Source organism: Accipiter gentilis, chromosome 23 (genome assembly GCF_929443795.1).
Source record: "Accipiter gentilis chromosome 23, bAccGen1.1, whole genome shotgun sequence".
NCBI classification, from domain to species: Eukaryota; Metazoa; Chordata; class Aves; order Accipitriformes; family Accipitridae; genus Astur; species Astur gentilis.
The window spans coordinates 24,832,921-24,853,341 of NC_064902.1; the positions used below are offsets into that span (position 1 = coordinate 24,832,921).

A 20,421-nucleotide genomic window follows, 5' to 3' on the forward strand; every position below is an offset into this window, starting at 1 on the left:
AGCCCGGCAGCCATCTCCGGCTTCTTCCTTCTCAAACAAAAGGTGAAGCAAAAAGTTTCTCCAATAAAAGAACTCAAAATATTATTTCCCTGCAACTAAGTGAGGAAGTGACTGAAAACAGAGCCAAGGGAGGGGGCAGGGGAAAAAAGCTTGCTGGCAACTCTCAGGACTGTAAATCCTGGCTCTGATCTTGCTGCTACTGCAGTCAACAGCAAAATTTCCACTGGTCTTCCACTGGGACGGGATGGGATGGAGGAGCTGCCGAGCAGGAGGAGGCACTGCGCTGCAGGACGTGGAGGGAAGAGCAGCAGCTACGAAACTCTGCCCAGAAATGCTAGAGCCACAGCCTCAGCCCGCAGCCACTCACCGTGCCCCAGGGAGCAAGTACAGCTGTGCCCTGTGCCCAAGACCACAAGATGTTTATTATTTGCCTCTGGCTTCAGCTTTCAAGCTGTTCCTCGAAGCTCTGGGGGAGCAGGAACTGCCTTTGCTACAGAAAAGCTAATTTCAGGACAGCAGGATGGCAGGTGCTGCAGCTCGAGCAGGCGCCCAGCTCCGGCAGGAACCGCTGTGCCGAGCAGGATGGCTGGGGCTGGCCCCAGCGGACGAGCCACCCTGCGCGAGGGCTGGCAACCAGGGGCACGAGGCCGGTGTCAAGGCTCCCATGTTGATTCGCTATCAGGTGCCAAGGGGCAAAGGCAGAGGGCAACTGTTAAGGACTCCTGACCTGTGAGCCTTGTCTGCGAACAGGCATCTGGCTCATTTGGCCCAGAGCAAGACAACAGACTTTACTACCCTGTACTAAATTAATTAGCACAGTTGCTGCATGGCAGCAGCATTTGAAAACGGGACTGATGCTTCATATTCGCCCTACCCTGCCGAGACACACCCAAGATTTATGACCACTCTCACCCTGAATCCTCTGAGACAGTTATAATCTCTGCTCAGTGTGAATGGATTCAACAATGTCTGAACACCACAACAGTCTCGCTGCCGACAATTTACCTGCTGTCACTCCTGCAGCAGCTTTTATGAAGTGCTGCGGGTGCAGACGAAGCCGTTCAAATGATGGGCATGTTTCAAGGGCCATTACCACATCATCTACAGTGTCATTTCAAGCTCATCTTAAGCCGCAATTGCGCTGTCACCCTTCCCGGGTGTGGGCATGCAGCTCCGGGGCTGACATGCGGACAACTGTGGGGATTTGCAGGCTGCCTGAAAGCACACCAAATTAAGGCCCTGATTGCGGGAAGTGCTTATACAAAACTCCAGACAAGAGACCACTGGCAGACTGCAACCCACACCCCTAAAACTAAGCACATTCTACACCTTACTGAACTCAGCCATAACATGGATATTCTTTCCAAAATAATAAGGAGTACTATTTTAAGCAGAAGAAATGCAGGGATTTGAGGCTGCATCTGTTAAGAAACTGGACCACATGCTTCCACCAGGCAGGAGAATTTGACGACCGGCCTGTTTAGCATAGTCCCTCCTCCCTGGGCTGAATGCACGAGGGTCTGTATTTTAATTCCCTTATTATCGTTATTATTTCATTAATGGAACCAGGCTAAATCTTCAGCTCTCCCCTCTCTCCAGACGGTTTAGAAGATGAGGCAAATCTTCAGGCTTTGCAGTGAGAGCGTGAGACCCAGGCTGGACCACCTCTCCACTCTGGCCCCGGTTTGGGGTGCACCTCCCACCTTGTGCCTGTCCACCCTCCTGGGCACGACCACATGTCTTGGGTTGGTGCCACACTCCAGCAACACATCCCTGGACAAAAATGGGGAAGAAACTTGCCAAAACCCAAAACGTATGCGAAGCAACTGGGCTGTGTCTCTGGGAGCGAGGGACGACATTCCCTTGCAGGTGGGAGGAAGGAAGCCCCTGCCAGACCACCACAGGGCCGGTGACCTCTCCGCAGTGTCCAGGGCCAGTCTGGGGCAGGGGGGGCAGTCAGCATGGGGACCGCAGGCCATGGCATTGCCCCCTCCTCCTCTTTGCACGGGAGAAGACAGCAGCAAACTCCACCAGGCTGGGTGTGAACTGTAGATGCCAGCCAGCTCTTGGTCTTTGTAGCTGCTGGTCAGCAAACAGCACTGGCTTCCCGAGTATCCCATCCCATCAGAGACCCACAGCACCCTCTGCGCAATGGCACACAGCAAATTGCCCTGTTTTGCGGAATGGCTCATACCCCCTGCCCAGAGGGAGCATGCCGCTACAGACACATCTAGGGCTCATTTCCCTGCTGCTGGACTAGCGCAAGCATGCTGCTGCAAATGGCAGACTGGGTCCTCTCCATGAAACCACACGGATCTTGGTCCCCTGTGCCCCAGCAGACACCAAGACCCCGCGCCCGCTGCTGCTGCTGGTTGCATCAGATGTGACAAAGACTGATCTGAAAAACTCTCTCTGGTAAACCGAGTGCCAAGCAGAAGGCAACATGCTTGGAGCTGCAGCTCGGTTCACATGGGACCGAGACAAAAGGATCACGTGTTGCGGGTCCAAGTGACTTTGCTAAATGCATTTTGCAGTTTTACGGCATTTCATTCTATTAAAAAATAAAATTGCAGCCCAAATTCTTAAGTGCGTATGTTTCCCCCTTAACTGGGCAACACAACTTTTTTATACCATACAGAGGATACAGCAAGCCATTCATGTTTCTGATTTAATGGTCCCCTTCATTCATAGCCAGACCTTCAGAAATGCACTTGGGTTTATTTATTTGTCTTGGGGATGATTATCTCTAGCCCCTCTTCATAACTCTTCACCAATATTAACCACCTGAAGCTCACAAGGCTCCTTCCTGCTGGCAAACTGAGGCACAGAGGCACCTCAGGCCACCTGAGAGCCCCAGGGATGCTCAACACCTCATCTCTGCAGCAGCTGCCCGGGAAGCCAGTACCGGCATTTGTCTGCCGGCAGCTTCGCCGCCTCCCAGCCCGAGGGACACAGCCCTTTCTTCTCACAGGTGGCTGAAATCACGGGAAGTTCCTTATCTGCTGTGCCTGCCTGCTTATAAATTACGCATTTCAGCGCTAATATCAGTGCAAAGTGTTTTCCACGGTAAACAGGATGTAACTATTCTAACACAGGCCAACCTTTATTTTGGCTGCATACATCCTTCCCCTGAAACACCTTTATTTAAATGACATCAGCTCTTCCGACAGACGGGCAGGAGGAGACATATGGTGTTTCCCTCTTTCGGGTCCCAGGGTGGGGTGAGACACTGTGCTGCTGCTGTCTGTACACCACAGCACTGAGGGGACATCTTAACTCTGTCACGTTACGGTAAACAGGATACAGCCAAGTCACATCCTTCGGCAGTCACCGCAGCTTGGGAAATCGCACATAAAGGTTGTGCTAAAAGGCTTTCTCCATGCAGAATGGGTTAAATCTTGCTCCATCTTAAACCAAACTGTCCTACCCTGAAGCTGGGAAAGCATAGATGTTAAGTTTTCTTCCAAAACCAATCTCTTTCTATCATCTGTATTTTAAAACAACCCCGTGGGCATTCACTGCATTGCCACTATTTTTCTGCTACACACTCCGGACACTCAGTAACTCACGGAAATTTTGGGCGAGTATAGATTTGAACCCTTCTGCACCCAAAACATTTCACTCTGCCACTTTGATGCTAATGAATAGCCACCTCGGGCACAAGCTGGAGACAACCCACAGCCAGCACTGGCCAAGAAGCGTTGCTGTCACCCCATGCACTTGCAAGGAGAGCGTACTCGGTATTTCTGAAAAATTTCACAAGTGATGCAAATTAATTCAAACCAAGGAGCCACATCTAAGAGGAGGGTTACTCAGATTAACCCCTGAGCATGACTGCAAAAACAAAGTGGGACAGAGATAAAAGATTTCCAGCCACATCAGTGCTCAAGAGTTCAGCTATTTCCACGGTGCGAGTTCACTTCTTTATCCCAAGCCTAAAAGAAGCAGAAAAAGCGATTTCCCAGAATTTCCATTACAGCTCCCCAGCCCTGGGCGCTACACCCCAGAGGCAGGCATGCAGGATGTCCCTTCGGGAAGGAAGTCTGCTGGAAACAGAAGGAGGAAGAGGAGTGGTGAGGCAGCACTCAGGAAAACCATGAAACGTACTGATTTCTGCATCCTGTGTTTGTGACCTTAAAAATAGTTCTTAAGCAAAGATGGAGTTTATTTCTGAATCAAAAGCAGGCTGCAGCTCAGAAAAAAGCCCTGCAGCTTTTGCTTTCAGGAAAGCTTTTCTGACTCTACTACAGCAGGGGTCTGAAAGCTTCGCGGAGCACCAGTAAGTGGAAAGGGAGTCCGGCCCCTTTCATGCATCATATCAGAGCGGATTAAAGTGTTGGCTTCTAGCATGCCTGGAGTCCTGGGAAAATGACACAGCCAGCATCCGATAATCCGCTCCAAACTTGTTGATTTGTGGGACTTAGCCATCGTCTTCATAGGCTCAAAATTTGGCAGTTGCTCCCACACAACTGACATTTTCAGGCCATTAAAGTCTGTGATAAAAGGGCTCTAGTTTTATCTCTCGCCTTCCTTAACATAAACCATTAGGCTTTTATGAACATTTAGGTATGACTCAGGGAAATCTCTGATTGCAGAGAGAATATTAAAAATAATTTGGACACTGTCTGAAGAGAATAGCAGGACTTGGACTCAAAGTTGAACAGTAGGGAGAGGCTAAAAACCAACGTGGAAATATTGCATAGACACCATAGGAAAATGGGCAGAGCGAGAGGGTGGCAAGCCAGTCCGGCTGCATTACGAAAACGGAAAGTACAAGCCCTCCTCTGTGCCGGGCAGAGCCCAGACTGGCCATGAAACCCCTCCCAGGCAGAGCCCATTCATCCTGGAACCCCCCAGTGCTGCCAGCAGTTTGTACACACAATCACGCGTTTATCTGCTGGAGCGTCACAACCAGAGCTGTCAAAAACAGGCTTTTTGGGATGCCTGGAGGAAAATGTCATCCTCAGAAGAGGACTCTACTGTTAAGGCACTTGAGACGTAAGCAGTCTCTAATTGTAGTGCTGCTCCAAGGGCAGGCATTACCACAGAGCTCCTCTTAACTTCCCATCATATTTTTTAAGCAATGGGAGGCAAATCAATGTGCACTCTTGGCCAGTCGAGGTACTTGGGCTGAGAACTTCTGATAAAATCAATCTTACTGATTTTTCTCAAGAATCATCCACACTAAGCAATCAGCACCCCCACAGGACAGCAGATATCCTTAAAAAAAAAAGGCTTAAAATGAGATTTTCACCCTGGTTTCGCTGTGTAAGACCACAAGTTTCTTGAGCGAGGAAGCGGCGGTTTTCCTGCGTTTTGCATGTTTGCACAGTGCCAGCCCTGGCCCACGGTGCTATGCGAGCCACCAGTAACGGGCTGTCCAAACACCCATCTGTCTGCTCTCAGTGGCAACGCAGACCACGTCCTGCCCACAGGGAGCCCCAGTCCCGGCTCTACCCCACCAGCAGCTTTTCCAGCCGGACGGTATCTAGAGTCCCAGTGGGTAAATCAGCACCACCCGACCGATGCCGATGCCGGGGGGCCTGTCAGCGTCCGCAGGGCCTGCCCAGATGCTCCCCCGAGCGTGCACGAGAGCCGCTGGGCAGCAGCCCTCGGGACCTCTCCTGCAGACCTCCGTGTTGGTTCGAGCCCTGGGAAAAACCACAGCGATCCACGTGCAGCCCCGTGCGCCTCACCCCCGCACGGGCGACAGCTGGGACGACTATCGCCTCCAGCCCCCAATCAGGAAAGTTAACGTCTTGCTGAAGAGGAGTAATTGCTAACAAAAAACTATCACCAGGTTCCCTCTGTCAAACCCCCATCAAGCACCGCTCCCCGACCAAACGCGCATCCACCGCACCGCAGCCAGCGGCACCGGTGGCAGACTCGCATCGGCTGCGCCGAGAGAAAAACGACCGTGTCAGTGCACCCGCTCCTCCCTCCACGGCAGACAAATGTCACCCCCGTGCCGAAAAGTGTTCCTTCCGCTTCTGCAGAGCTCCTGATGCCTGCCAGTTTCTCAGCCTCTTGTCTTCATTTGTATTTTACAGGAAAGCTTTCCCCCCTGTCTTATAAAACTCATTCTTCCCTCTCTGTACTCTCGACTCCCAACCTTTTCTTTCCTGCCAGCTCCCAACACTCACTCTTGGCAGCTTCACATGGGACATTCACCTGATTAAAATGACCGAGGAATTCAGGCTTGTGTCCCTCACATGAAGTGAGCAGGGAGAACCGGGAGGGAAGCCCAATGAGCACAGGGCCGATGGGCATTGGGGAAGGCAGGGTGCAGCAAGCACTCTGCAGACCAGTGGTTCTCCTGGGACTTTTCATCTCCTTAGACCTGTTCAGGAATTACTCGGGAACCTGCACAATCGGAGGCACGAGATGCCCGGCAGCCCTGAGTGCCCGTGCCACGTGTCCTGCCCTTCACTGATTTCTGAGTTTTCGGCAACGGTCAAGGTGCTCACCCGTTACAAGGTGATGGGCTCGGCCGATCGCATGCCTGAAGCCGGACTCAGGGCCAGAGCTGACCCGACAGGCTGAGCCCACCAGCCCCCTGAAAGCCAACAAGAAACTGTTTTCAGAGAGTCTGCAAAGACAGACCTCCAACCAGTTCAAGGCCAAGCCTGGGGCAGGCCAAACCACTGCATCAAAGCAGCAGCAGCCACGTTCACCTCCACCACAGCCCTCAAACCACCCGCTGTGAGGGGGTTTGAAACACCAGAAGATGCTCTCAGCGCTGCGTCTCATCTTGGAGGGTGAAACCCAAGCTCTGGCTGCTGTTCCAGCAGTGGTAGCCGCGCAGAGACCTCACGTACGCCTGCTTGGCTGCTGCCTGCAAGGACCCGTCTCAGAGGGAAGATGCAGGTGACTCAAAGGACTGGGACAAGACCGGGGAACAACTGGGCTGCAGGCAAAGCCAGTCAGTCTGCTACAGTGAGGCCAGAGCCCAACAACGGGTTGAGCAAACACAGGCTTCCTGCAGCCATCCATCTTCTGCTGTGTCACTCCAGGTGCAGGAGGAAAGGGCGGGGGTTGTCTATCCCAGGAGCCTTCCTCGGGGTGTTAGGGAGGATGTAAGAGCTCCAGGGAGTCCCTCGAGGCTCCAGCCTCAGCTCCAGCAGCAGCACCGGAGCTGGACGCCTGCAGCTAGATGGTGAGATTACCCCCTCGGTCTCCTCTGCCACCTCCTCTTGTGGGAACTGGCCGGACTCGCGGCCACCCATCACTCCCCAAGTCCCAAGCCCATAGCGCTGACCCCGAGGCTGAACTCCTGGTAAAGAAAGCCGAGGGCAATGTCAACAGGAGCCTGGCAGGACCTGCTCTGTGCAGCCCTCCCCCAGAACACCTTCCCCCCAGCCCGCGCAGCCCCGGCACGGGTCCCCTTTCCTCGCTCCACACGAGCCGGGGGTCTGGCACACGCCGGCACTCCCCTCTGCAGGGAGCTGAAGCAGCACGTGCGACTGCACGGGGAACTGCTCAAAGCAGAGGAATATAAAAGAGTAGCAGTCTTTTAACTGAAATTGCACATCCTTCATGCCGCCAGGAAGACTGGTCAAGCTTATTATGTTAGCCTTCATCCTGCATTAAATACAATACTTCAGATTATACAATCAAATCCCCCAGGAATGGGCAGGCAGAGGGATTAACGAACAACAGGCTCCAAAGGGGTTGTCATAGTCAAAATAGCATGCATTTAAGCAGCAAGAGTTTGTATGTCCTTTAAATTCACCCCCGTTGGAAACACGACTCCTCTGCCCTACTCCCCAGGGACAAGGAGCAGAGCGATCACCCGAGCACGCCTTGTCCCAAGGACACCGCGCTGCTCTGAAAGCCAAACTAACGCGTCCCCCTCAAAACTGTTTGGATTAAGATGCCTGATTTATTCAGGCTGTATTTTCTTAGCTGCTCTTTCCTTGGGAGAGCCCCCTCTTCCACCACTCAAGCTGTGTTTCTCATTTATGTTGAGCTTTGGCTTCAGTAACCAATCTCAGACTATTCAAACTCCTTTCCACAGGGAGGAGTCCTGGGTGAACCGTGAGTTTGGCTCCTCGATCTTCGGGGGTTATTTTTTTTATTATTGCTACTACTAACACTTAGCACTTTACATGCTCAGAGTGCTCTGAAGGCATATCGGTGTGATTCTGGGCTGAAAAAAGCATCCATTAAAGTAACAACTTCTTACCTAACACAACCGGTCTTTTGCATGTGTCAGTTCAAATCTGCTTCATTTAGCAATAGTTTATAGTAAATGTTTTCCTGTATTTTCCTCATTAGTTCTGCCGAATCAATTAAGCTCTGAGATAATAAGCAGAACTCTACTCTTCTTTATTGCATCCTCAGTAAAACCTGCCTCTGAACAGCAGCGCTGTCCCACACTGCTGTGCCACAGAGGCGTCCTCCACGGGTACCACCATGTGCATCGCCTGCACAGCAGCATCGGCACTGGTGCCCAGAAACAAAACACCACCACTTGCTCCTGGCACCCAGCCCACTGCGGTAGGTTGGCATGGAAAGGTTAAAAAAAAGCCTTTTTGCTCATTGACAGAGCACTCCAAATGCAGAAGTGACCAAGGCATAAAGACGTGGTCTACAGCAGATGCACTGCTTCCCCACCTGACAGGTGTACCCTTCCTCCACTCTAATGCACAAGATAGAGACCTCCATCCTCATTTTGGGGACTGAGAAAATTCAAGGTTAAAAGGATGGTTACGGAAAGTGCAAAGAATGAAGGTGTGAGCGCTGGCTCCTTGGACTTGCACACATACTCTCCTCTCACAGATGGCACCTGTACAAAGCAAAAGCCATTCTCCAGGCAACTCTCTGAAAGCACTGTACTTGTTGACTTGCCAGTATTGCATTTCTACAGCTTCATCTTTGGAGGTCCTCACTCCCCACCCTGTCCCCCCCAGTTAGGAAATTAGGATCAGCAGCATAATTTCAAAATTTGTTAAAAATCAATGGTCCTACTGGATTCAGTAGCTGAGCACCTCTCTGATTTGGTTAAAGTATGGAAGGCTTTCCTTTTCTCTACCATTTTATATTTTGACTTCAAGATTTGTAGAAACTGATGTTTCCAAAGTTGTTTGGAAAGATTCGCTTTGCTGCTTGCTGTGATACTTATCTATCTCAGCAAAAAATGACACTACAGTTAGGAGATCCCAGGGACATAACATTGCAACCCCAGCTCCTCCCCAAAGCTTGAAACCTTTCTTCAGCAGCTTAACTGACAGTGGCCAAGTAGTGTTTCTGCAGTCAGGGAGCCCCAGTGCTCCGACGCAGCCAGCACACCAGCTGGAGTGCTCTCCTGGCAGAGGGAATCCCAGGAGGAACGCGCCAGAACACCCATCCCAGCCTTTCGCCATTTGGCTCACCCCAGGGACACGCGCGATTCAAACCAAATGAAAAAGTGCAGGGAAGAAATCATCTGTATCAGTTGCTCTCCAGATGCAGGTGTCTGTCCCCTCAAGCAGAGATTTAGCCACAATTTCCCTCCTATTTAATGACCGGCCACACTAATTGCCAAAAGCCCAACCCAAGCCTACTCCCTGCATGAGCCGGTTCCCAGACTTGGGTCCACCGCTCTCCAAGGAACCACAGGCAACAGCACACCAGTGCTGGTGCCTTCGTACCGCTTGCAGCTAACATCTGGATCGACGAGACATATTGAAGGATGACAGGGACTCACGAGACAAACAACTTTGGAAACTGCTATTTCATATTACATTAAAAACTGCTCATCTTTCACATCTCCCCTTCTTCATCGAGTGCTATCGCTATACTGTAAACTTTTCCCAACTCTTCCTAAAAAGATCACTCTACACACAGCCATTTTCTAGAACATGCCAGGTTTTCAATGGCCCCTTTTAATTAGGCGATCGACCAGAGATGGCTTTTGGCCACTACGAGCTCACAACCCATTGAATGTTGGCAGCGGCCAGCAGACAGCGGGATGAAAATCTAATAGCCGAAAGCCTTTTGCTCCAGAAGGGAGCAGTACGAAACACCATAATACTTTAAACAGAGATGAGGCAGAAATGGGAAGACAAGTTCCAAATTTCCTTCAAATAATAGAGGTACATGTTTGCAAAATCCAGACTTTCAGGCAACTTTGCTTCTGAGTTAGAATTGAAAGATTTGTATTCCAGTGCTACTTGCAACACATAAACTGCAGAAATCTTGTCAGAGCAATGACCCTCCAATGGTTCAGGCCCAAAAAATGGGCAGCCTTGTTCCAGCAGCTGGTCCCGTCTGGCCAGACTGCTGCTGCCCAGCATCAGCCACCTCCCACTGCCTATGCCGCCGGCACAGGTTTGGTGGCCGCAGATCCAAATGTGAGTCTGCAGCTTTGCTGAGGCCTGAGACTTGGAGTTTGTGTCCTGGACTCAACCAGCCCCACCATGAGCCCTGAGTTCCCTCTGGGTCCCAGAGATCCCACAGCAGCACCCTCGGCAGCACGGCAGCAAACCCAGGGACTGCAACTCTAGCCATGCTGCGTTCAGAGGAGGGCACAGCAGAATGAGACCCCCAATAGGGAAAAAAGCCTGAATACTCAAGTTAGCCCCTATCCCGTTGCCCACCAGAGAAACACCCCAAGCCGATGCACCTCTTGTCCCACCCCTCGCCTGCAAGGCTGCGCTTACCTGGAGGTCCCTTCCTCCGAAAAACAATGCATCCCGAACTGGAGAGGAAGGCACAGGGGCTGGCAACAGCAGATCCCCCTTGCTCAGACCACAAACCATCACTGCTGCACCCCTGTTGCTGCAGGATGCTGCAGCCCCCATGCCCCCTGTCCCTGGGGATGTCCCGGTCCCAAGCCCCAGCGCAGATCCGGGTGAGGAGCCAGCGTACACTCCCCACACTGGACAAGCCCCGCTAATGCTCAGCGGGTAACGAGGCAAAATCATCACAGCCTTTGAGATCAGCCCTGGTCATCAGCACACCACATCTAACACAGGCTCATCCAGGCTCTGTTTGATAAGGGCCTTCTCAGGAGCGAGCCATCCCACGCCCCCGCCGGCCTCGCTCCGCCAGAGCAGCAGCTGCCAGCAGAGCTGCTATCCAGATGTTAGAAATTAGTACTGCTCCCTCTGCTCAAAAATGTCAATAAATTCCACCGGTCTCTCGAAGTGGGATATTGCCGTAGACAGTCTGCCACCTCCTCCACGTGCTGCAAGGTGTTGAGAGCCCAGCTTGAAAAGAAAGTAAGGACTTGCAACCGTTTCCTTACCAAGCCAACCAAAAAAAAAAAAAAAAAAAAAAAAAAAAGAACTAGAAAAGTAAAGTGCAGGTTTTGCACTTTTTGCAAAGTGCAAAAAGCAGATGCAGGGGTCGGCTCACCCCCCCCACGCCATGCCCCTGGGTATGGTGACATAGCAGCACTCGGGACCTCAATTCAAATCCTGATGCTGCCACCCACCTGATCAATAACAAGGCATTGATCAGGCGGTCTCTGACCACCTACTTCCCCCAGTGAAAAGGCGGCAGTAACGCTCCCCCAGCACAGACTGGTGCACTGTACCGAGGGTTCACAGCAACGAACGGATCTGCGAGTGCACAGGGCTGCAGCAACGCCACAGGCCCAGCCCTGTTGCGCCTTGCACAAGGGGCACAGCACAGGCAGTAATGCCTCCAGGCATCAGCCACGCATCCCTGACCACGGAGCTGTTTCTTCCTCCTGGTTAAGAACGCTGATCCCAGTCCGTCACCTCCTCGGCGCAAACGAGCGGTCGCACGCAGTCCCTGCAGCCAGGGAGCCCCCAGCCGCAGCCGGCGACCCCTCGCACATGCCATGCACAAGCCTGAGCCGGGGGCACAGCCGTGCTGCCGTAGGTAGCGTGTGGTGGCACTCAGGTGGTTATAATTGATTGTTTCCAACCGCTGCTGCTTCTAGCTTGGCCGGTGCTTGCATTAAATTACCACAGCCAGGGGCTCAGACCTATTATGTTGCCAACAACTTGCTAGAAGAGGTCATCAGACCAGAATATCACAAGGGTACGGATGCCTGCAAGTTTAAATAGATGCCTACTGGGATTTACAAGGCATAGAGAGGTGTTTCTACAGCATCCCCAGGCACCCATCCACATCTCCAGGTGCCTTGTTCACCTCTCCAGGTGCCCTCAGCCCCGCCAATCTTCTCTCTCAATCATTATAAAATAGACTGAAAAATCAGAAAAGAGACGTCCCAGTCCCTTCATTTCCACCCACTGACACCCCGCAGCCAAGCTAGCAGCCATTGGGGCTCCTGAGGAGCAGGTTTGTGTTCATGTGTGGGAGCCAAATGCCTGCCCTGGAAAACGTCTGGGGTTACACAAAAGTGGTTGAAAACCCCAAATGAAGGGACTGATGCCGAGATATGATCACCATCTCCATACGATCATATGAGCACCTCCCCAGAGTGCTCCAGTGTCCTCCCAGCCATGATGTACCTTCCACATGCAACACTGGACTCAGCCAAAATGATCCTTTTTCTGTTTTCCACCTAAATCATCATTTAGTTACACAAGATTTGGTGAGCTCAATGGATCGAATTTGGTCTGACTGCCAAGCTACCGAGAATGACAAGGTCTCTGTGCAGCTGGCTGTGGTTACAGCTCTCCAGAAACCTGAGGGGGCAGCTCTGACCCCCCTCTGCAAAGGGACCCAGCGCCCGCCTCGCCCAGCCAGCCAGCCCCCGCCGGCAGCACAGGCCCAAGGCTCCAAGAGCAGGCGGGCGCTTTGCTGTGGCCAGGAGCCGTTTTCGGTTCTCGCCTAAAGCAGCACAACTTCTGGTTTCCAGGCACAGAAACGTCTTCCACTTCGACCAAACTTCCCTTTGCAACTTGGGATCTGTTTGAGCTTGAGATGCAAAGCAGGGGGGAGCCCCGGGGCCCCCAGGAGGTGCGTTCCCACCACCCACCTTCAGCTCGGAGGCACCGACCCGCTCCGGGGGAGACTCCCCTGCTCAGCACAAAACGCCGGGGCTGCGCCGGCCCTCGGCAGTGGGAAAGCCCCCAGGCGCAGGCAGCCCACGGAGCTGAGCCTGCCTTCCCAGGAAGGACGAGATTCACACGGCTCCCACTCTCTGCTCCCAGCTGCCTGCATGTGCCTTGACTGCAAGCAGAAGGTTGTATTTCCACATAACTACCCAAGGAAACATAGTCGCCAGCAGTTGGCTGTGACTCCCTAATTCCAGGTGAGAGACAGAGCAGGTACACAGTCCTCAGGTCTGGGCCCCAGGTCTTGCAAAGCCCAGCAAAGCTCAGCCTGTGGCTTGAACCTCTCATCTGGGACATCCCGGGTCCTGCCGGCCCCTCCATGGGCAGACAGAACGGCCCCTCACCACCCAGCCCTTGGACAGCGGCTTGGAGGGACACCAACTTCCCAATGCTCGTAAAACAACGTCCAGAGGCAAAACGGATTATGGCAATGCAACGGTGCTGTGCAGCTTTGCAGTAATGGGGCATTTGCACCTTCAGGTTCGTGCTAGCAACTCCAAACACAAGGCACTCTGCAAAAAGCAGAAATTAAGTCTGCTACAAGAGCTCCTGCCTCATTTTTAATGTACAAATTAAGTGTAAATTCCCAGTTTCCTTTCTGTGGCTAATCCTCCGGATTTATTTGAGTAGATGTAAGGTTAGAGCACATTTATTTTCATGTTTGGAATTTCTAAATTAGTATAAACCAGCACTTCAAAGTAATTCAGCTCCTATAAAACCCAATCCCACGGAGATGCCACAGTATATTTGGACAGTAAGTAGATGCTTTGTCATATTCCCACGTGTATATGAAGTTTTTTTCTTTGGGAACATTTTCTGACCGGTTTCAAACCACATTTCCATGCCCAGGCATACATATATACTGAGACTGTTTATACAGTCTACCCAAGGAGTTCGTTTTATTTAACAACCCGTTATAGTAAAGCTCACTGGTGGGTATCTCATCATTACACCACAAAACACTGTGCTCAATGAGCATGCAGGATCTGACACAAAGCCACAAGAGCCAGAAACTTGAGAATTAATGCTGAAATGCATCATTATCCCATGCCGCTGTGCCTATGTTTTTCAGCATAGCAAGCAAACTGGATTTTCAGCCTTTTTTGAGTTGCAGACCCCAAAACATTTCCCAGGAGAGATGCGGATCCCTGGCTAGCAAATCTAAGTCTAATGAATACAAGTCTGCTTTCCTTAGTTACCTCTCGGGGAGTTTTTAGAAGGAGAGCGTGGGGCTCGGCACGGAAACCACAGAAGACAAGGAGTCCGGCGCAGCTGGGTGTGTGGGATGGGGTTACCAGCTCAGCTTTTCCTCAAGTGTGCTTCTTCGTCACGTGGCACATTTTATTTTGTGTTAAAACTCAGATCCCCAGGTCAGCCACCGCTTGGACACCCAGAGTGGGAAGGTTTGTAGAGATGCCTGGAAATCCACATTTGTTTGCCCTTCTGCTGTGGCCGTGGCTGGGCTGGGACTGCCCGGTAGCCATCCTCATTTCCCTGGCCAAAAAGGCAGCTGCCAGCTGGAGCAGCACAAAGGTGCCCGGTCCTGTCCCCCTGCCCCAAACGCCAGATCAAGAGTCAGGGCGGTGGCCAAAGGATGTCGTGGGGACTCACTCCACTGGGATGTGGCGGTGATGCAGCACGGCTGCCCACACCACAGGAGCAGCCACATCTTTATTTTCAGTGGCACCGAGGAGGAAGGTGCTGGGATGCCCCACACGGCCGCTCCTTGGGGGCCAGCGGGAAGCCAGGGACAGGTCTTGCCTGCTCTGCTTTTGCAAGGGCTCTGGCATACCGCAGCTGCGCCATGCTCCAGCCAAGCAGCCAGCGTGACCTTCAAACCTACTGGGCCACAGTCCTGCTGGGGCAGAATAGTTCAAATATGAAGTAAACCCACTCAGTGTCCTCAGGATTTGATAAGCTCTGTGAGCGCATTGCTGCAAATGATGTTAAAGACAGAGTGCTACAGAGAGCTCATACTCGTCTCCAGGGAGGTCGGGTCCAAATTCCACCCGGGCTTCGAGTGGGCAAAATGCAGCAGTGACTCCGCGCGAGTACTTCATTTTAACTGCATGCCTTACAAAGACAGCCCGGTATTTGACACAAAATTCATTATAAAAAGCTATTTCTGTTGAGGGAAAGCAATCCTAGAGCTCACCCACTCACTCTCGGTACAAGAACCCAATCAAACTAAATCCTTCCCCTAAGCTGCCGCTGCAAATTCACCTCCTCAGTAAATGACTTTTCAGTGGCACTCATTGAGAACAACCAACCAGCCTCCACTCCTGACCCAGACCATCCTCCTCTGCGCATTTTCTCTGTGTCTCACAAAGCCGTTAAGCATGTGCTTAATTGCAAGTTAGCACCTCCATCAAAGCAACATGCCCATTCCCAGGCTGAGCCGGCAACTTCCCTTGCCCAGCAGTGGGGATTGCAGGCTAACTGGCCACCTGGGTTCCCCTGCCAGCCAGCGGCGATGTGCTGTCCCCAGGTCCACCTGCCCTATCCGCCCTCCGCAGCCCCCTGCGTGGCCGGTCCCAGCAGGAGCCGAACAAGCGGCTGCCATCACGCCAACCACAACTGCTCGAGAGTGCTCCCCCGCACAGGGACGAAGCCCCTCTTTTCAGTGCTGGCCTCCTGTCAGACCTCTCATCACAATGCTGAGGGGTAACAAGCCTGGCCCCTCACCAGTGAGGTGCCGTGGGGACAACCAGGGATGGCCAGCGTGCCGAGGGCCCGTTCCTGAAACCCATCACTGGCGGCTGACTGCTGCAGCTCCCTGGCTGAGTCACAGCCGAGTGCTGCAGGAGAGGAGCATTCAATTAGACAGAAGAGCACACAAGGGGGCAATGATTTTCCTTTCACACCGCATTACGCCTAACAGCCCATGCTCCGTATTTGTAACAACCGACTACTTCAGCCGAACGCACGCTCGGAATGAATCAGGCCATCATTAGGTTTTTATTTTTTCTTCCAGAAGGAGCTTAAAACCCAGCCACCTAGTCCACAGGAAGAACTAATGAACCACAATTTTGATAATACCGGAGCACCTATCAATGATGCATAGGCAAAAGAAAACCTGAAAACCCACTAACGGGTGGAGAAGTGGAGCTCACAATGGGAAGGCAGCTAGATGCTGATCTGCTCCGCCAAACTAGCTGCTGCTTTAATACATTTTCCTGCTGCGTTCCCAGGGCTGGGACACAAAATGTATTAGAGTATTTCATTGTCTTGAAGGTGGAAATTGATGTTAGGTTTTCGCAGCACAAAGAAACACAGTATTACAACTCTTCTCTTGACACTGCCACTCTGGGACTTGAAAACGAAAACAGCTTGTTAACTTGTTGGCAATTCTAATGATTAAGTAGAAGGCAAAAAAAAAATTGAAAGGCTCTCCTTCTGACTCGTAGGAAAGCTTCCCAGCAGGCTTGGTCAGCGGTTTTAGAGGAATATGCTTCAAATAAATACAAAGCGTAGAAATATTAGGCATGAACGAAAATTAATGGTATGCTTCATTTACATCCTGCTGTACTCCACATCAAAGGATCTCAAAGCAGCTTTCCAAATGCAATCTTACACTACATGTGAGTTAGGTTTCTGAATAATAGTAATAAATAGAGTATGCAGCGAATCAGGAAGCTGAGGTGCCTAGGGTTCCATGGCTGGTTCAAGGTCAGTGACACAGCAGCAGTGTCAGTCAGGACTAGAACCCACCCCACATAAGCACCAGCCATACTGCTGTCTCCGTGTAAACAAATTTTCCCACACCCTGATCTCACCGCAATGGCAAACATGGAGGGTTTCTACTTACTTTTATAGGATTGGCAAGGCTTGGTGATTTCTAGCTTGCTCCTCTGAACATCACATCCTCTATCGCTCACGCCTTCAAGAACACAGCTGTCCTTCACAGACTGCCTTTGTGGCATCAACTGACAACATACTGCTAGTCACCTTCCCCACCTACCCAGAGGGCACTCAGAGAGAAGGACTGCTACCAGGAGCACGCTTTACAGCGGAACAGCGTTATGGGCCAGACCCAAAGATGGATTGAAATCTCATTTCTGCGCTGAGCCTCCCTGGAGCGACTAGGGAATTAACTGTCTAAATACCTTACTGGATATAGCATTTGATAATTTCAACATTAATAAACCTGTGCTAGTCATGGTTATTTTCTTTACTGAACAAAAGTTAGAAAAAACAGTATCTTCCCAACAGTCCTGGAGCACCGAGGAAGCTCAAGGGAAGTGTGTGCCTTTCTGCCATTGACTTACAGTCACAAGTAGGCTGTTAACTCCCTAAGCACCCTCCAGAAGTCTCAGCCACAATGCTTCCTCTTGACCTGCCTGGCAGAGACAGTTCAATCCTGCCAGGGGCTGAGGGGCCAATTCACAGGGATGCTGAGCTTCAGCCACAGCCAACAAGAACTGCGGGTGCCTTCCCATCCTGTAACTAGGATTCCTGACTCCCGGTGACTCCTCTGGGTGCTGTGACCGTGCCAAGGCTTCAGGACTGGGCTCCCAGTGTTTAAGGCACCGAGTCTTTGTGGAATTAACTCAAAAGCCAGGACAACTACCAGATTTCCTGGCTGTCAGGCAGCTTGTACTCTGCCACCAGGGAAAAACTATTCAACTTTGCTAGAGTAGGTCTATGAACCAGTGCATTAAGACTACATATTTTAACACAGCATGGAGATGCCACACTAAACACCACGGTTACCATGGGAAACCTTTCTCTCTTTGCCACTGGCATTGCACAGGGAAGCCCAAGCCCAAGCGCTCTATCTTGCCTCTGAAATCAAACAGATGTTTTTACGATCTTTGATGGAGCTGAGTTATGCGTCCTTCCCCAGAGGAAGGGAAAAAATGCAGTGTTAAAGCAGCCCTTTTTCCTTTCTTTCTTTTTTTTTCCCAAGCATCGCCCGTCTTTAGTGAAAGGGAGAACAGGCGTCTTTATCTGGCGTTAACATTTACGGCCACTCGGTAACAAACTGTGACAATGGCAAACTTTTACCCTGAACGCAACGAAACAAGGCAGCCTGTGTGTGCGTGTCCCCTGGCAGGGCTGTCCGGCCGCGGTCGCGGGCGGGACGTGGGAAGGGGTCGGCGGGGCCGGCGACGCTCACCGCCCTCCCGGCCGCGCAAGGGCACCCACCGGGGACGGGGACAGCGCGCCCGCCGGTCGCCGCGGCTCGCCGGGGGCAGGGGCGTGGGAATAACGGCGTCCCCTGGCAGACGGGGGGGTGGTCGTCGACCCCCGGCACGTTCTCTGTTCGGTACCAGCCCCGCCGCACGCTTTGGCTGCGGGGGGAAGCAGCCGGCACCCAACCGGCTTTGACGGCGCGACACGGACCCGCGCGGGGCACGGAGAGAGGGGAGCGGGGGGGGAGCGGAGCGGGCGAGCGGGGCGCCTCCAGCCGCGGGACGCGCTCCCTCCCGCCCGGGGGAGGCGGCGCGGCGGCAGCAGCAGCAGCGGCGGGACGGGACGGGACGGGACCGCTGCCTCCCGCCGGCCACCGGCTCCCCGCGCCCGTCCCGGGACGCGCCGGCCCCGCGGCCCCCGCCCGGGCGCCGGCAGGTGCCCGCCGCCCGCCCGTACCTGTATGTTCCTCTTCTCGCAGGCCGGGCCGGTGCCCTGCACCACGCTGTCCAGCACGGTGACCATGCCGGCGCCCGGGCTGACGAAGCAGGAGTTGCGGGCAGCCCGGATCGTCTCCTCGATCTCGGCGAAGCGGAAGACGCAGAGCGCGGACTGCGGCCGCCCCCCGCCGCCGCCGCCGCCGGCCCCGGCCCGCTCGAAGACGCCGAAGAGCAGCTCCTCGGCGGGCGGCGGGGCCGGGGCAGGGGCCGCGGGGCTGCGCCAGGCCGCCCGCGCCGGGAAGACGGAGACGAGGCGGGTGAAGGCGTCGGCGGCGCCGCCGCAGCGCAGCCCCAGCTGGATGTAGGACTCGGTCAGCTTCTTGGTCTCGCCGCTGCCGTTGAGGGTGGCCTCGGCCGCCTCGCCCAGGCAGATGCGGGCCAGCAGGCTGTGCGAGGGGCTCTCCTTGTCGCCCGCGTTGGCCTCGCTGTTGAGCGCCAGGTAGGCGTAGGGACGGCGGGCGGGCGGCGCGGCGCCGCGCTGCAGGAAGGCGCGGACGAAGCTGAGCTTGTGCCGCGCCTTGGCGCCCTGCTTGATCTTGAAGATGTTGTCGTCGGAGGGGTTGATGTCGAAGGTGAAGAGCTTGGCCAGGTCGCCGCGGGCGTTGAGGGCGCGGATGGCGATCTCGGGCGTGTTCTCGAAGCGGTGGTCCTCCAGGCTGCGGTTGCGGGGGAAGAAGGGGCTGCCGAAGCCGGTGTAGGTGGCGGCCACCAGCAGCCGCGCCCCGCCGCCGCCGCGGCGCAGCACCAGCCCCACGGTGGAGGCGTTGGGGTGGTTGGCCGCCACGTTCAGCATGCTGGGGAAGACGGTGACCGGGTCGCTGCCGCCCGGCGGGAAGCGCACGGCCACCGCCGAGATGTTGGCCATGCTGCGCAGCTGGCAGAGGCCCTGGTAGATGGAGCCGCAGACGACGAGGACGCCCTGCTCGGGGTCGGGCTGCAGGATCTTGTTGTAGTTGTTGGTGAGCACCTTGGGGTGCTCGCAGGAGGCCTGCGGCAGCTGCGGCGCGTGGCAGAGCGGGCTGTCCAGCACCGGCCCCACCGCCGCCTCCGCCTCCAGCGCCAGCTCGCCCCCCGACAGCTGGAAGAGGCGGTTGACGGCCGCCAGGTAGACGCGGGAGCCGGGGCCGTCCAGGGCGAAGTTGTTGGTGGGGGTGGGCGAGAGGAACTTGCGCTGCACCTCCAGGCCGGCGGCGCGGCCGGGCAGCAGCAGCGGCAGCAGCGGCAGCAGCAGCCGCGGCAGCAGCGCGGGGGGCCGCGGCTCAGCGCCCGCCGCCGCCGCCGGAGCCGGAGCCGGGGCCGGGGCCGGAGCCATCCCGCCGCCGCGCCGCAGAGTGCATGAGCCCGCCGCCGAGCGGCAGGAGGGGCCGGGCCGCGGGACCGCTTCCTGCGGAGGCAGCGCGCCCGCCGCCGAGCGACGCCCGCGGGAAGTGGCGGCCGCGGCGGGTGCGCGGCGCTGCGCGGCGGAGGGCGGCGGGGCGCGCTCACGGCCGCGCCTCCCTCCCTCCCTCCCTCCGCCCGCCCCCGCTCCCGCCCTCTCGGCGTTACTCACTGGGTCTCGCTCGGTGCGGGCCCGTCATCAGAGTGCCGTGAAGTTACCGGTGCTCCCCCGCGCCGCCGGCCGGCCGGCCGCGCACCGGGCAGCACCGGGCGGCCCCGCTCCGCCTCGGGTGCGGCTCCTCCGCTGCCGACAACGCGCCTCCTCCGGGCTTTCCGCCTTTCTCTCCTGCTGGCTCCTTCGCGTTTTCCAGCAGAACGGGCCGGGGGGGGGGGGGGGTAAGGGGGCGGGGGAAGCGGCACTTCGCTCAGCTGCG

At 54.6% G+C, this 20,421-nt stretch overlaps 1 protein-coding gene across 1 annotated transcript in view; it reads right to left on the reverse strand.

Annotated features, from left to right (window-relative positions):
* Nucleotides 1-20,183, reverse strand: part of PLXND1 (plexin D1) — an 86,101-nt gene extending 65,918 nt beyond the window's left edge. Inside the window, exon 1 of the mRNA XM_049826750.1 lies at nt 18,570-20,183. Coding sequence (XP_049682707.1) covers nt 18,570-19,922 — 1,353 coding nt within the window. The 5' untranslated portion in view covers nt 19,923-20,183. The remainder of the gene's footprint in view (nt 1-18,569) is intronic.
* Between the last annotated feature and the right edge of the window lie 238 nt (nt 20,184-20,421).